This window comes from Urocitellus parryii, chromosome 8 (genome assembly GCF_045843805.1).
Source record: "Urocitellus parryii isolate mUroPar1 chromosome 8, mUroPar1.hap1, whole genome shotgun sequence".
NCBI lineage: Eukaryota > Metazoa > Chordata > Mammalia > Rodentia > Sciuridae > Urocitellus > Urocitellus parryii.
This window is the reverse complement of record NC_135538.1, coordinates 25,810,873-25,826,023: the sequence shown is the minus strand read 5'-3', so window position 1 is coordinate 25,826,023 and position 15,151 is coordinate 25,810,873. Positions and strand designations below refer to the sequence as shown.

Below are 15,151 nucleotides of genomic sequence, written 5' to 3'. Positions count from 1 at the left end.
CGTGATTTTGTGCCCAGCCAGACTGCGGCAATTCCCCAAAGAAAATTCACCCATAAGCCAGTGTTGTGATTCTCTACGTGCATGTGTAAGTATGTGAAGGTTGGGTGGGTGGAAGGTGGTTACAGGTTGTGTTTTTCACCTTTCTGTTGCTGTAACCAAATACCTGAACAACTTCAAAGGAGGAAATGTTTCTTCAGGTTTACAGTTTCAGAGGTTTCCGTCCATGGTTGCTTGGTTCTGTTGCTTTGGGGCCTTTGAGGAGGCAGTGTATCATGGTGGGGAGCAGGCAGCAGAGGGAAGCTGCTCACCTCATGGCAGCTGGGAAGCAGAAAGAGAAGGGAATGGAATCCTCCATATCCTTCCAAGCCATGGCTCCAATGACCTACTTCCTCCAATTAGGCCCCACCTCCTAAGTTTTCACCATCTCCTAATAGTATCATCAGCTGAGGACCAAATCTTCAAAATGAATGTTTATGGGACATTCCAAACACACACGATGACACGGGGTGAGATTTTCACATTGTGAGACAGGTCTCTTCCTCCTAAGCTCTTTCTTTCCCCAATTCCCATCCCCCTCATGCAATCTCCAGCTTCCTTTCCTTCCTGCTTCCCTCCCACCCACCTTTCCACTCTCACCTCATCTCCTCCTCACCCATCACTTCACCCTGTCTTCAAGGGTCTGCAGTACTGTGCATGGCCTCATTTACTTTCAGCAAATTAAAGATCTTTAGTTAAAAGACCCACTTTCTCCATCCAGTGGCAGATGAATTTAAAATACTTTGCTTTATTACTGTGACACACCAAAATGTTGTCAACCTTCAAGTCTAATACACTGCTGGGTAAAAATGTTAAATGTGGTTTTGTAATCCCAGGAAATAATCCCAACAACTCAGATATAGAGCAGTCTGTGCAAATGTTTCCAAAGGCTCTGTGCCTGGTTGTCGGGAAGTAAGATCTGGGATTTCTCATCTGTACCCATCATTCTCATTTTGTGTATCATCTTCTGTGGAAGGTTAGCATTATCTTTAGTTGTCTGCTGTCAGTTCTAACCACATTGCTATAAGGAGGTCACTTCTACCACACACCTGCTGGTTTCCCAGAGGCTTCTCTGTGTCTTGAAGAGGCTGGAAAGCATTCCTTCCTTCACATACCTGGTTGAATTCTGAAGAAAAATGCTACTTTCACAAAACCAACTGTAGGAGCATATTATATTCAACTTTTCTTTCCCTTTAAAGCTAATCTTGTTATACCTTTTTATTGAGTAAGTTAGAAATCAAAGCCTTTGACATCAGATATGTGAATTATTTTATAGTTAGAATGTCCTTTTCAGTTTTGTTCTTCCTATTATTAGGTGGATATACAACTCCTTACCATATCATTTTTCTAAAATACAGTTCAACATGAAACCAGAACTAATCTCCAAAAAATACTTATTGTTCTGTGGTTTTGGATTTCCATGAAAATCTACTGTAAACTTCATATAACTCTAAATCCTCATTGGTTGTTTAGGCAGACACCCTCAGGAAGGTGGACTGATTTTCTTAATTTATTATTCATTGTATTTAATATTAAGAGTGAAATAAAATATGTAAAATTCAAGGAAAATAAGAATATTTCAATTAAAGCCCTGTTCTGATTTTAATGTGAAGTTTGCTGTGATGAGAGAGCCTTTTTAAACAACATTGGATCCATAATAAATATTTGCATTCTAAGAATGTGTTTAGAATGAAACCTGCATATTTCTTTGGGAAATTGAACAGAAGTTCCCAGAATCTCTCCTTGATGATTTGAGTTATGTTCCAACCTTAAGTAACAAAACTTCCAGGCGGCCCCTCTATTGTCCCAGAGCACTACAAACTTATTTCTGTCACTTTCCTTATCATATAGTAATGAAATTATCAGTGTAAGTAAACCTCTGTAATCTTGACTTTACTAAGCTAGGTTTTGGCAGTAGGGATAGCCCCCCACTGCCTTTGCCTAAGGGAATTATTGAGGTTACTCTTTAGTAGCTCACATAGTGTTGTCTTTGGAGAACTTTTGAGGGGTTCTTTTGTTTGACTTCATGTCAGGAATAGGTATGTATTTTTCTGAGCAATTAGTCTGCTTTTATCTGGTAGAACCTGTTCTTCCCCTTATAGAAATGGCTAAAAAGTACAGACAAATTCCTGATGGATCCTCAGCAAATACACGCAGGTCTTCATCATGATTATTTTGCATGTTAGCCTGCTTCTATTGTATGATGCTGTTATTACTTTCTCTGTGCCTCATTTTTCTCACTTGTTTCTAATGGATTTTACTCTCTGATGCTGTACTTCTCTTTGTTCCCTGTAAGTTCTTTTAAGAAAGTCCAGCATAGAGGCACCTGCAACTTTCTCTCGGCAGATTATGAGCTCCTGGAGAGTGGAATGGGGCTGTTTCTCTATCAGTTTGCACTCAGATCTGTCACAAACTTCATTATATGCTCAATAAATATTTCTGAAAGTAAACTAAATCAATTTGTGGTTATGTAATAGGAAGAAATCATCTGGTAGTTTGAGCAAAGCTAGTTTCCTCTTCCATGGTAAGACAGAAGTAAAAGTGAGTCCAACTGTCACCTAAAACAAGAAGACTGAGTGATTCCTTATGTGCCAAGGATAAATAGGTGAACTAAATGCTAAGTTCTTTCTTAACATACCAATGCTATGACCATGACACTTCCATGGTTTATAAACCAATGAAAATGAAAAATGCTGTTGCTTGTTATCTATTACGGAGCTTTGCATATAATTGGTACTAGATAAATATATGTGAATAAGTCTACCTTTCTAGATACTAGGTTGGGAAATAATCACATGGAATGCTTGGCAGGACAGGTCTGGAATTTTTTTCATTTCAGTCTGAAAAACATCTCAGGAAGCCACTGGACGATGGATTGTTGGCTTAACCTAGGGTCACACAAAAAGTATCTGGCTTACTGGGCAATCTCTTTTAATGTCAAAATCCCCTACTTTGGGGCTGGGGTTGTGGCTCAGTTGTACAGCGCTCCCCTAGCATATGTGAGGCACTGGTTTGATCTTCAGCACCACATAATAATAAATAGATAAAATGAAGGTATTATGTTCATTTACAACTAAAAAATATATTTAAAAAAATTCCCTATTTCACCAAAAGCCTTCAAATTTTGACTTATAGTAGATTAATGAAGTAATACTATAACAAGGTACTATTTGTTCTTTAAAGCAAATAAGCCAACATAGGAAATATTATTTTGTTTTGTTTATCCTCATGGACTTTACTAAAACATAAAATACTAGTTACTAATCTGTGGGCACTGAAATTTATGGTACTGATCTAAACAGAATGAGATGCTGGGTGACCTTTCTATAAGATTAGTTTTTGTCTTTAATCTTAACTATGATTACTTCCTTCAAAATGTTTCTCATATTCATCCCTTCCTTTTGGTTTTCCTTTTAAACCTTCTCCAATTCCAAATTCTCATGATCTCGTCTAGTAATGGTACAATAGATTTTCAGTTATCTTTGTTATTATCACTTTCTCTATCAAACAGATCCTGAATGTTACTATCAGACTGTTCTTCCAAAATACTTTTTTCATCATATTATTTCTTATTTGGTGAATTATAATAACTTCTTATTGCTGAACAAATCAACTTCAAACTCAGGCAAAGCCTTTGCTGTCACAATCACTTCCATTCTGGCTCCTGGTTTTGTACACCAGAGTGTGCTCTGTTGCAATCTCAGCACGCCAACTGGTTCTCTGGTTTTAACTGTCCCTTTAAGATACTCATATTTGCATGCAACAGGAAATAGGGTGTGGTTTGTTTGGGATGAGACTGAAGTTGTGTGATGAAAACAATTTATCTTTGACCTAGAAATGGCACTGCTTTTAGAAAAGAGGGAGAAAAAGAAAGAAAATAAAGAGTGCTAGAAAAACAAAACCTTCTGTTTTCAGGGTTTTTGAAAAGGAGAAAGTTAAATAACATTTTCAGCTAAAAGGAAAAGAAGTAAATAGTAATGGGCAGTGAATAAAAACTTTAAATGCTCCTGGGATAATAATAGCTACTATTTATCGAAAGTTTACCATGTGCTAGACACTATACAAACACTATCTATCTGAATTCTAAAGTAGATACCGTTGTTATTCTCATTTCACAAATATCTTGCCCAAGCTCACACAGCTAGTAAGCCAAAACTGAAACCCAGGAAGTCTAGCTGCATGCATCAAAGTCTCTTAAGCACAAAATGAATAATTCTTCTTTTTTTCTGTTTGTAATAGGTTAAAGAACAGATTGAGGCTAGACTGAAGTTCAAAATCTCTTGAAAATTTATTTTAGTACTTCAACTGCAGACTAACTTTGTGCACATTTTGGTGTAAATATTTGTTTAAATAACCCTACCTTTGTGGGTGTGTGTCATAAGGTGAAAAAGCCGCAAAAGATAGTAGAATAGAACCACTTTACTCCAGAAAGAACTATTGATTTATATTGATGAAAAATGAAATTAAATATTAAACACAATGAAAAATACTGGCTTAAACTGGATCACAATAATGTATTGCAAAGATCTTTTCTAAAAGCAGAGGTCATCTTTGAACAATTCTAGTGTTTCTGAAAAATTACTTATAACCTATAGCCTTTCAGGCTGATTTACTCTTATTTTGACATTTGGAGAATGCCTGGTGTCCATGCAAGTGCCTTAATAGAATCTTTGGAGACCAGATCCCTTGGATGGATTTCCTGGTTTTCCACAAAAATAATGGCTTTGGGTTAGGTTCTGATGTCTTGCATTGGTTTCATCGTTCAGTTTATGGTCGGCTGGCTCCATTGTTCTGGGCCCAAGGAGGCAGAACAGCATTGTCAAAAGGCATGGCTGAGGAAACTTGAGAGTTCATGGAAGCCAGGAAACAGAGAGAGCAAAACTAATCATTCTGGATGAAAACGAAAGCCAGTGACTATCCTGAAACTCTGAAGTGGCTATGATAAGAAATAACAAAGAATGATCTGGGCTTATGCGCTAGAAAGTATTCTCTTTATCTGTAAGGAAAAATATATTCTTTTTTGAACAAAAGCATGCTATAACTTGGGACCAAATATGGCAAAGGTAACACCCTTATTCAACCTTTGCTTCACTTTTGAACAGTTTCTTGTTATTGTTTGACTATTCCATTTCAGAGAAAACTCACAGGTTAGCGAGGGTAATGTTTTGTGTCAAATCAGGTAATTCTCCTCAATACTGGAAATTTAAGAGTACAGTAGAATTACTTTGGAGTTGAGTCCATGCTGTGATCCTTTGTGGGAGCCTCTTGACTATACCCAACTTGATGATTTTAATGGTGTAGAAAATGACCAAAAAAAAAAAAAATGACCAGAAAAACTGCAGAAACAACATCTCAGCATGCAAAGGAGACATGTCTGATGAAAATGTTACCATGATATTTAAGTAGAGAACTCTGAACAGATAGTCAACAGAGTGTAAGAAAAACGCACACCTAGAATTTCAGATGTAAAAAGACATTGTACATGGGTTGTTGCTTCTGTTGTCTGGTTTAGTGTAAGTGACTCCTGCAGGCTCACAGGAAGGGATTGTACACACCTCTTTCCAACCTGGAGTTCAATGGCTCCTGACAGTAGGCTAACACTGGTGATGATAAGAATATTTATACCATGGACAACTAGAAATACTACAAATCAGGGTCCCCTGCTTCCTTTCTCCCCAGCTGGTTTAGCAATAGCACCACGAAAACTACCCCGATAGTTGTTTAGAAGAGCAACTATTTATTGTTTCTCACAATTCTGTTAGTTGAATGGGTTCATCTGGGTAATCTGCTCCTTATCGTGACTCATACAGTTGTATAAGCTAGGCTAGAACTTCTCAATCTTGGTACTAGACTTGAAACTGGATAATTCTTTATTGTGGAGGCTATCCTCTGCCTTATAGAATATTTAGCATCATCCATGGCTTCGGCTTCTATAGTGATGCCCTAAACTGCCTCCAGACATTGCTAAATGTCTAACTAGGGATAAAATTGCCTGGGTTAAGAACCACTGACTTAGGAGCTTGGCCTAGGATAGAACATCAAAGATAGCTTTTTATCTTCCAGGTGTTTAGGATCCTATGTTAAAGAAAAATTGTATTCATGACATTTATTAAAGATGGTAAAGTAGACTTTTTTTTCAGAAACTGGGTATTGAACTGGGTTTTATAATAGGGAAGAGAAATTGGGCTCAACTCCAAATTCAACAAGGAAGAGTGGGACTTTATCATCAAGCAGCAGGGTAGGGGTTAGTGGATAGAAAATTACTAAGTGGAAGCATCAAGGCTAGTGGTATTCTGGTTAAACTCAGATGGAATTCTTGCTGGTAGTCCAGGGTGATCAGATACCAAAGGTGAAGTTTTGTAGAATTGACTCAGCAGGATTCTTATAAAAACCTGCTAAACCGGCCAGGAACAGAGTCCAAGGTCTGAGCCTAGTCAAAAAGAGGACTCAGGAGCTTGACTGAAGTTGCCAAGAAGAGAGTCTTTGCAACCTCTATGTGCCTCTCATCAGCCCTGAGACTGGCTTAAGCTTCCTTATTGCCTGGTTGCTGGTTTTTAAATGGGCAATGTCAAAAGCTGGGGCCTGAATTGGAGCAAAAGCATTTTTGCTGCCTTTCTAATTGGTTAAAACAAGTCATAAGGTCAGATTCAAAAAGAGTGGAAACATTCTCCACCTCTGAAAGACAGAAGTGAAAATTTGTGTTCATCTTTTAAAAATGGGGTGTCCTATTTACACTCAAGGTCCCAAAAAAGCTATTCTGCAGAAGGAAAGAAAATCCTGAGAGGGAATTCTATTCATGATCAATCATAATGAACTCCAAAAACACACATAGAAATCCTTATTACTGGACTAAAGGTAAAACTGGTTATTTATGTAATGCTGAATTTTTCTTCAACATAGCAATGATAGCAAAATTTAAGTTTCTGAAAATAGAAGCAATATTATGAACACTTACTGTTATATCATTCAGAATTAACACTTAGTGCATTTATATTCTGTAACAGTTGGAGTTTATAGAATTGGAAAGATATTTTCCAAAAGAACTGGTTATTTACGAGATGCTTATCTTTTTGCTTGAGTTTTTACCATTGTATGCTAGTATTAGAAGAAGGTATATAAGGCATTATTTTCCAAAAAAATATTTATCAGAACCTTAGTTCCACCAGATGTTAATATAAAGGAATTTAAAGGGTGTATAAGTTTGGGGAGTTGTAGGCTGATAATAACCAGGTTTCTTTGCTGCTGGTCTTCTTGGGGTCTTGGGTCTTTACTCTGCAACTGTATATTGTAGCACATATACAATGCTTTCTAGACTTATTTAACTACGGAAACAGAGACACGCATTATTTTACTCATGTTACTTAGGATACTCTTAGTAGAAATTGTTCCAAATGGAAATAAGAAAGATGAATCAAGAGATAATTTTACTCATGATCAATGAAAATTAATTCCAGAAATAGGTATAGTAGTAGTCTTAGCACTTAAAAAAATGGGTATCCTTGAAGCAGACCCAACAATATACTACACTAATTGTGCTTGTTCTACAAATCAACAGTATTTTAAATACAAAGGTTTGAAACACTTTAAGCAAAGATCCTCTGCAAAAGTTATTGCAAATTCATGAAATTTAATCATCCAAAATAATCAAATTGATTGGTTGAAATGGTAATTTAGAAAGGAAGAACCAGAATGAGTTATTACCATTTTCTGCCCATCTGCTCTTGTAAGCTAAACTTAAAGTCTCTAGGAATTATAATTTAGGTTGCAAGCAGTATATTAACATATTTATGATAAGCAGCTTCCAAGATGGATTTCAATCATACCTATCCCCTGGTATTCATATCCTTGTAAAATCTTCTCTCCCTGAACTTGGATTAAACTTAGTAACTTGCTTCTGAGGAATACAGTAAGACAAAAAAGATGGATTTTTCTTCCGAGATTAAGTTACAAAAAAAGACTGACTTCTGCCTTGTTTACCCCCACCCTGCTCTCCCACTTTCCCACTTGAAGTGAGCTCTTCTATGCAGAGGCACATGTGGCAAGAAACTTGGGGAGGTCTAGGTCCAACCACCCATGAAGAGTTTAATCTTGCCCATTAAGCGTAGGAGTGAGTTTGGAAGTAGCTCTTTCCTCCGTTCACCTGACAGCAGCCTTTGGAGAGACTCTGAGCAAGAGGACTCAGCTAAGCCATGCCTAGATTATTGACTCCAAGAAATAGTGAGATTGCATGTTTGCTGTTATAAGCCACTGAATTGCAGGGTCATTTGTTAGACAGCAAAACACAACTAGTGCAGTATTCAAGAAATACTTAGAGAGGGATGATGCTACATTAGCTAAGTCGAACCTTGGGGGCAACCAAAAGACAGACTAAAAGTTAAGATGGTTTGGAATGGCAGCATAGAAAATATTAACTTAATTGGGAAGAACATAGGGGATATTGAAGATAAATATAGGTGATAAAAATGATTGCATTTTTGGTGACACTTCCAAAGTTGTATCAGAAGTACCTGGTGTAGAAATTGGTAATTCCATGGCCAGTGCAATTGTTGAATAAGACATTGCTGTCATATGGTTTCTTGTGATACAAACTTAGCCTTGAAAATAGAGTCATCCTCTGTTGATTTAAGTATCATGCCAGCTATGAGGGAAGGGTGTTATACCAAAAACATAGGAACATTGATTTAGAAGGCTGCTTTTTCCTTTTTCTTGAGGTCTGGTTTGTATTATTCCATTTAAGTGCCCCTTCATATGCTTTAAAAAAAAATTTTTTTTTTGTAGTTGCGGATGGACAGCATGCCTCTATTTTATTTATTTATTTTATTTGGTGCTAAGGATTGAAGCCAGTGCCTCACACATGCTAGGCAAGCTCTGCCACCAAGTCCCAGCCCCAGCCCCCTTCATATGCTCTTTTATTCCACAAATATGGATCAAACACTTAGTGTATGTCAAGTACTTTTTTAGGCACTGAAGAGTCACCCTCTTAAAAGTCAAATTCTACCTGGGGAAGGACAGACATAAGCAAAGTAAAGAAGCATAAAAACTAAATACATTTCACAGTAATAAAAAACTTTAAAAATAGAGGAATGAAGGACTACGGGAAAGCAGACAAAGAGGATAGAGAGGGTGTAGTAAGTTCTAGCTTCCTAGTCCAGGTCTGGGCTAAAACCAGCTGTGTGTCCACAAGAGCGATGACCCTTCATGATCAGCCCATTTTCTAACACTGACCAAACAACATCAGGGTCTTCATGGCTTCCTCTTTCCTCTCTATGCTCCATATTGATTTTTGCTTTCGTGTTTTCCTTTCTAAAAGGTCTTTTTTCCTTCTTTTTGACAATTCTATCCTCCACTGTTCCTTCTATTTCTTTGAATCTGAGGGAGCCAAAACAAAAGGAAACAGAATACAATTAGCTTGTATTCCTTAAACACTACAGTATAATAACTATTAATATAGCATTTACATTGTATTAAGTATTATAAGTAATCTAGAGATGATTTAAAGTATATGAAAGATTGTGTGTAGGTTATATGCAGATACTACACCATTTTTTATAAAGGATTTGAGCAGGCTTGGTTTTCGGTATCCACTGGAAAATCCTGGAACAGTTCTGCTTGGACTGGCTTGACCAAGGGACAGCCATATATATATTTTTGTTGTTGTTTTCTTTATTTTCAAGTTAATAGTTGATTAATTTTTCTTTGTTTTTTATGTGCTTGTTGTCCCCCCATCCCCCATTAGAATTTAATGTCTTTGAGTTTGGCTTATTTGTTTTTGCATATTTATGGAATTTGCAAGCAAGACATTCTTGATGATAGGTTGATGAGAAGAAATATAAAAGCCGAACGATAGGATTCCAGTCTTTGGAGAACTTAAAAAATACTTGGGGAGATAAATGTTCTCTCTGAAGTGAAAATATAATGGAAAGACAGCCCATAAATCAAATACTTGATGCCATGCTATAAAAAATGTCATTCAGAATCTCTTTTGACTTGTACTCCCAATGAGAAAAGGACCTTAAATCATGATCCAGTGTACAAATTCATATATATATATATATATATATATATATGAACATATAACCTACATTTTACAAAATAATACTTATATATCACAATACAATACTAAACTTCAGTTTGCAATGCATTTTTATATTTTTGGTTTTGTTGCAGTTTTCAAAAAATGCTCATAGAACCCCTCTGAAGTGATTGCACATCCTGCTAACAGAGTATGGCCCAAAGTTTGGAAAATATTGATGTAGCCAGGTGGTGAGCAATGGGCAAATGGTCAGTGAATGAGAATATGAAGTGGTAGAATCTGTCTTGGAAAAGATCATACCGATCTATCTCCTGAAGAAGTATCCTATTGGAAATAATGGGATCTATAACAGTGTTGATGCTGAGTTGGGACAACAGTATGAGCAAAGAAGGCATAGAAATTAGAGTAAGCAGCAAGTTTAGGGGTCTCTGAGGACATAACTCTGACACTTTTTAAAATAAAATCATGGATATAGTGTAAAAAATCATAATTCAAGGACTGAAAAGAAAGAAGAATGAAATTATGGCATTTTCCAGTAAATGGATGGAAGTGGAGACTATCACACCAAGTGAAATAAGCCAATCCCCCAAAAAACAAAGGCCATATGTTCTCTCTGATATGGGATACTGACATACAACAAGTGTGTGTGTGTGTGTGTGGGGGGGAAGAATAGAAGTTCACTGGGTTAGACAAAGGGGATGAAGGGAAGGGAGGGGGGATGTGAATAGGAAGGACAGAATGAATTGAACGTAACTTTCCTATGCTCATATATGACTATACCACAAGTGAAACTCCACATCATGTACAAGAATGGGATCCTAATTAGAATAAGTTATACTCTATGTATGTGTAACATGTCAAAATACATGCTACTGTCATGCATACCTAAAAAGAACAAATAAAACATTTTATGAAAGGACTGAAAAGAGATTTTGAGGGCAAATATTTGAGAAAATGTTAACACTGATAATTAGGAACAGTCTAATGGTAGAGCAGACTTTATGGCATTTAATAATTGATATTATTATCTGTATTACAACCCCTTTTTAAAAAGTCTTAATAAGTATAATAGTCAGTATTCCTCAAAGAAAACCTGTGGGCATAAGATAGATTATTTTGAGAAGAATATAATGATACATAGAATATACATTGTTCAAGGTATATTTACTTGATAGAGCTATTTAGTTGATCAGGCTTTGGCACCTTTTAGCTTGTTTCAGGTGGGAACAGCTCTTGCATGCATTATTGTGTTATCTCCAAAATTCCTTCTGTGTCCCTACAGGATTTTTAGATCAAGCTGCATTTTGATACTCAGTTTCTCACCTCTTGTTCTGTTTTTAAGTATATTAACACGTAATTGTATACTCTAACCTTAGCCCAAACTCAGGCAAGGCACAAAATGTCAAAGGAACAATACTAGAGCATTCAAACAATGGTCCCTTATTCCAGTCCCACCCAGAAGATTAACCCATCCCTTTTCTCAAGGGTGTAAATGGTTTACTTTTGAAGGACTTGATTTGTTGCTGGGTTTATTTTTGCGAGAACGGTGGGTGAAATTTAAAGGAAAGAAACCTGGATAGAGGGCTTTTTGAAGAATATTTCAGAGCCCATGAGCTGATCAAGGGAAATTAAGTAATGAGAAGGCAAGTGGACATGTACCGAGCACACAGTGTCTCCACAGTTTTCTAGACCTCTTTTGTTTCCTTCTGGAAGCATCAAAGGGAAGAGGGATCTGCCTCATCATTTGCCATCTTTTGCTTTTTTAGTGTTTCTCTCTCACACCTTCAGAATGGCGGGGGGGGGGGGGGGGGAAGGAAATAGTGGAAAAAAGGGCTAGGAGAGGATTACCATGAAATTTCACACATTATATGGAATATGAAAGATGGTATCCCTTAACTTTATATAAGTTTTGTTTCTAACATCTTGATTTTAGTTTTTTTTCTTTGCAGCGACAAAACCAGAACTATAGCCTCTTTGAAATTTGACTAAGGCTAAAAATAGATTAGTGAAGTTGAGCATGGAAGAAGTAGCCCAGCTTCTCCTTCCTCCTTTGCATTTTGTTTCAGTTTGAATGAGAAGGTGGCTCGCACAATTAACCAGAACAGCAACTGGCTGGATGTCTGTGTGTTTTGAGCCAATTACGATATTTTTGTGGGAAAGTGTCCAATTCTTAAGTCTCAGTTATTTAGAGGTGGGAGACAGCTGGTGTGAATGTCTGTCTGCAGGGTATGTGCATACTAACTGATCAATATGGCATGACAGCAATGTGCATATTCAAGAAAATAATTATCTCAAAAAATTTTTTGGTACTTTAGCCTAAAACTTCATCATCTTTACCACATTAAAAAAAAAAAGAAAAGAAGAAAAAAGAAAGGGAAAATCTAATGTCATCAAAATATTTTTAGTTCTCTCAACCACCTCTAGTAAGGTGTATCACTAATGAAATTAAGCTAAGTCTGAATGAGTCATTTGGATTTATTATCTTCCTCCACAATCCCACTGTCCTTCCCCGAAGTCTCTATTTAATTAACTGCCATCATCATTTCCTCTAGTTTTCAGAATTTCTTGACTTCAATTCTTCATCCCTCATGTCCAAGTGGCCACCAAATCCTGCAACATCTACCCATTTGTCATGCATTTAATAAATACTTACTATATACCACATTCTGTTAGGCATTTGTCATGCAGTTAATAAATACCTACTATATTCCACATTCTGTGTTAGGTACTGAGAATATAATGATGAATGACAGAATTTCTGCTATCATAGTGGGGTCCCAGACAAGAAACAATTGAATAGGCAATATCCTTACCTTGTGTGTAAGCTGTTGTGTTGAGAAAGGAACAGGGAGTCCATGGGGACAAATCTAGCTTTGGGTTGTCAGAGAGGATTCCTAGAGAACTGATGCTTTAGCTGAGACATTAAGGTTTAGAAAAGTGTAGCCAAATGAATGCTTTAGGCATGCTCCATTGAACAAATTTTTATTGAACACCGACTGTGGTTAAGATTTTATGTTAGACTGCAGAGTTAGAAAGGGGCAATCCCAGCTTTCCTGGTGAATGGAGGATGTTGGGGTTGGTGGGGGAAAACAGACACAAAAATATAGGCACAAAATTCTTTCTTCCTGTCTATCTGGTATAACCCTTCTCCAAAGGGTCAATTTCCTTTAACATATACTGTATTCGGGAATTAAAATGTGTATCGGTTTTCCTACTAACAAATCCAACCAGCAATTGTTCTGGAGTATCCAGGGTTCTCCCTGCTTCTCCAGGCTCTCCCCTCCAGAATCCAACCTAGCCAGTATGCAGAGGAGGGCACACTTTCCAGCACTTCCCTGTCTCTAGGCTTCACAACACAGCTACAAAACCTTGACTGAACAGCTGGATTAATTAAAGATTACACTACAGGACAGATACACTGTAAAACTGTCAGCTAAAATAGTCTTTCTTCTGTAGTTCATAGGAAAGGGACCTAATTTATAAATTTAACGAAGTTATGCTAGCTTTTCCTTGAAGTCCCCAAGAAAGATGAAATGTATCTATGGGTATTTTATTGGAGCAAGAGAAAGACAGACAAGAAATAAGTAAACATGTTGAATGCCAACATAATTACAGGTAGATAAAGAAAATAAAGGGCAATACTTCTGGCTGCTTTTCTGGGAAGATGTCTTTGGGATCACTTTGAAGGAAGTGATATATGTATTTGGGCTGAGATCTCAGGGATGGGAAGGATCTGGCCTGTGAAAAGGCAGAACACAGCTGCAGAAAGGAGATCACATGAAACTCTTCCCGGTGATCCCCTGTCCTCATATCTTCTCAGGTGTCACTTTCTAACTTCCTCTTCCTCACAAGGTGGCCACACATCTTTCAAGACAACTCAGTGCTACCTACAGTATGGGGTTCTCCCAAACTGGGCCTGCTGCATAGTCACAGAAAACATTCAGCCAGGTACCCAAATGATGGGTTCTGTTTGAGGGAACTGTTTCTACCACAGACTGTGATGGGTTCATTTCAGGGACCCTGCTCCTCATCCCAATTATCCAGAACTCAATCCTATTTCTTTACTGTTACTGAATGGCAAAGCCACCCCATGGATTGTTAACATGAAATCCTTTCATTTCCTTTCCTCTTCTAGTCACCTGCTTATTTTTCCAGACAGTATTGTTTTAAGCCTCGATTACTTAAAGGTCAGAAAGCCACCAAACAACTTCTGAGTCATTGTAACGTAGTCTGGGCCGCCACAGAAATGGCGGTCCGCAGACCCAGAGCTCTGAGGGTCCACAACGCAGGATCCCCGATGACGTCACTCGGAGGCGGCGGGCTCCGCGCGGGACGTGACGTCACGCGGGCGGGCCGGCCAGCCGTGAGGTCACCTGGCGGGCGCGGCTAAGCCGAATCCCCAGTGTCGTCACGGGAGGGGGCGGGCCCAGAGCGTGTCAGCCCAGCCAAATCAAAACAAGCCTGAGACCCGCCTTTTCCCTCAGGCTCGGGAGCGTTTCGCTCGCGCCCCGGGCCCGCGGCGCCCGCGCGGCTGCAAGCCTCGGGTGGCCGCGCGCCGGCTCCAGGAAGCCGGAGAGGGCGCGGCGGCCGGGATGGCGCGGCTCGGGCCGCGCGGCTAGACGGCGCCAGAGGAGCCGCTGGCCCGCGCCCTCCGCTCTGCCGACTCTGTGCGGGGCCGGCAGCGACCGCGCCGCGGGGCGCCTCCTTCGCTGACGCCGGACACCTGGACCTTCGTGAGCGAGATGCCCAACCCCAAAAACAGCAAAGGCGGCCGCAAAAACAAGCGTGCCAACAGCAGCGGAGACGAGCAGGAAAATGGAGCCGGGGCCCTGGCTGCGGCGGGAGCGGCGGGCGCGGCGGCCGGGGGGGCCCTGGCGGCGGTGGCTGCCTGCGGGGCGGCGGCGGCGGGCGCGGCGGGCACCGGGGGCACGGCGGGCAACGGAGGTGCAGGGACCGGAGCCGCGAACGCCGCGGCCGCCACTGGGGCTGCTGCCGCGGGAGACGCCAAGAACGGTAAGACGGGGCAATCGCCAACTTGGTCCTCGACCGGGACGGCTAGGTGGCGGGGCCTTGGGTGGCGCG

The 15,151-nt window shown here is 39.4% G+C and overlaps 1 protein-coding gene across 1 annotated transcript in view; it reads left to right on the top strand.

Annotated features, from left to right (window-relative positions):
• Positions 1–14,621: 14,621 nt before the first annotated feature.
• Positions 14,622–15,151, top strand: part of Heca (hdc homolog, cell cycle regulator) — a 44,794-nt gene continuing 44,264 nt past the window's right edge. Inside the window, exon 1 of the mRNA XM_026391873.2 lies at positions 14,622–15,082. Within this exon, the coding sequence (XP_026247658.2) occupies positions 14,812–15,082 (271 nt within the window). The 5' untranslated portion in view covers positions 14,622–14,811. The remainder of the gene's footprint in view (positions 15,083–15,151) is intronic.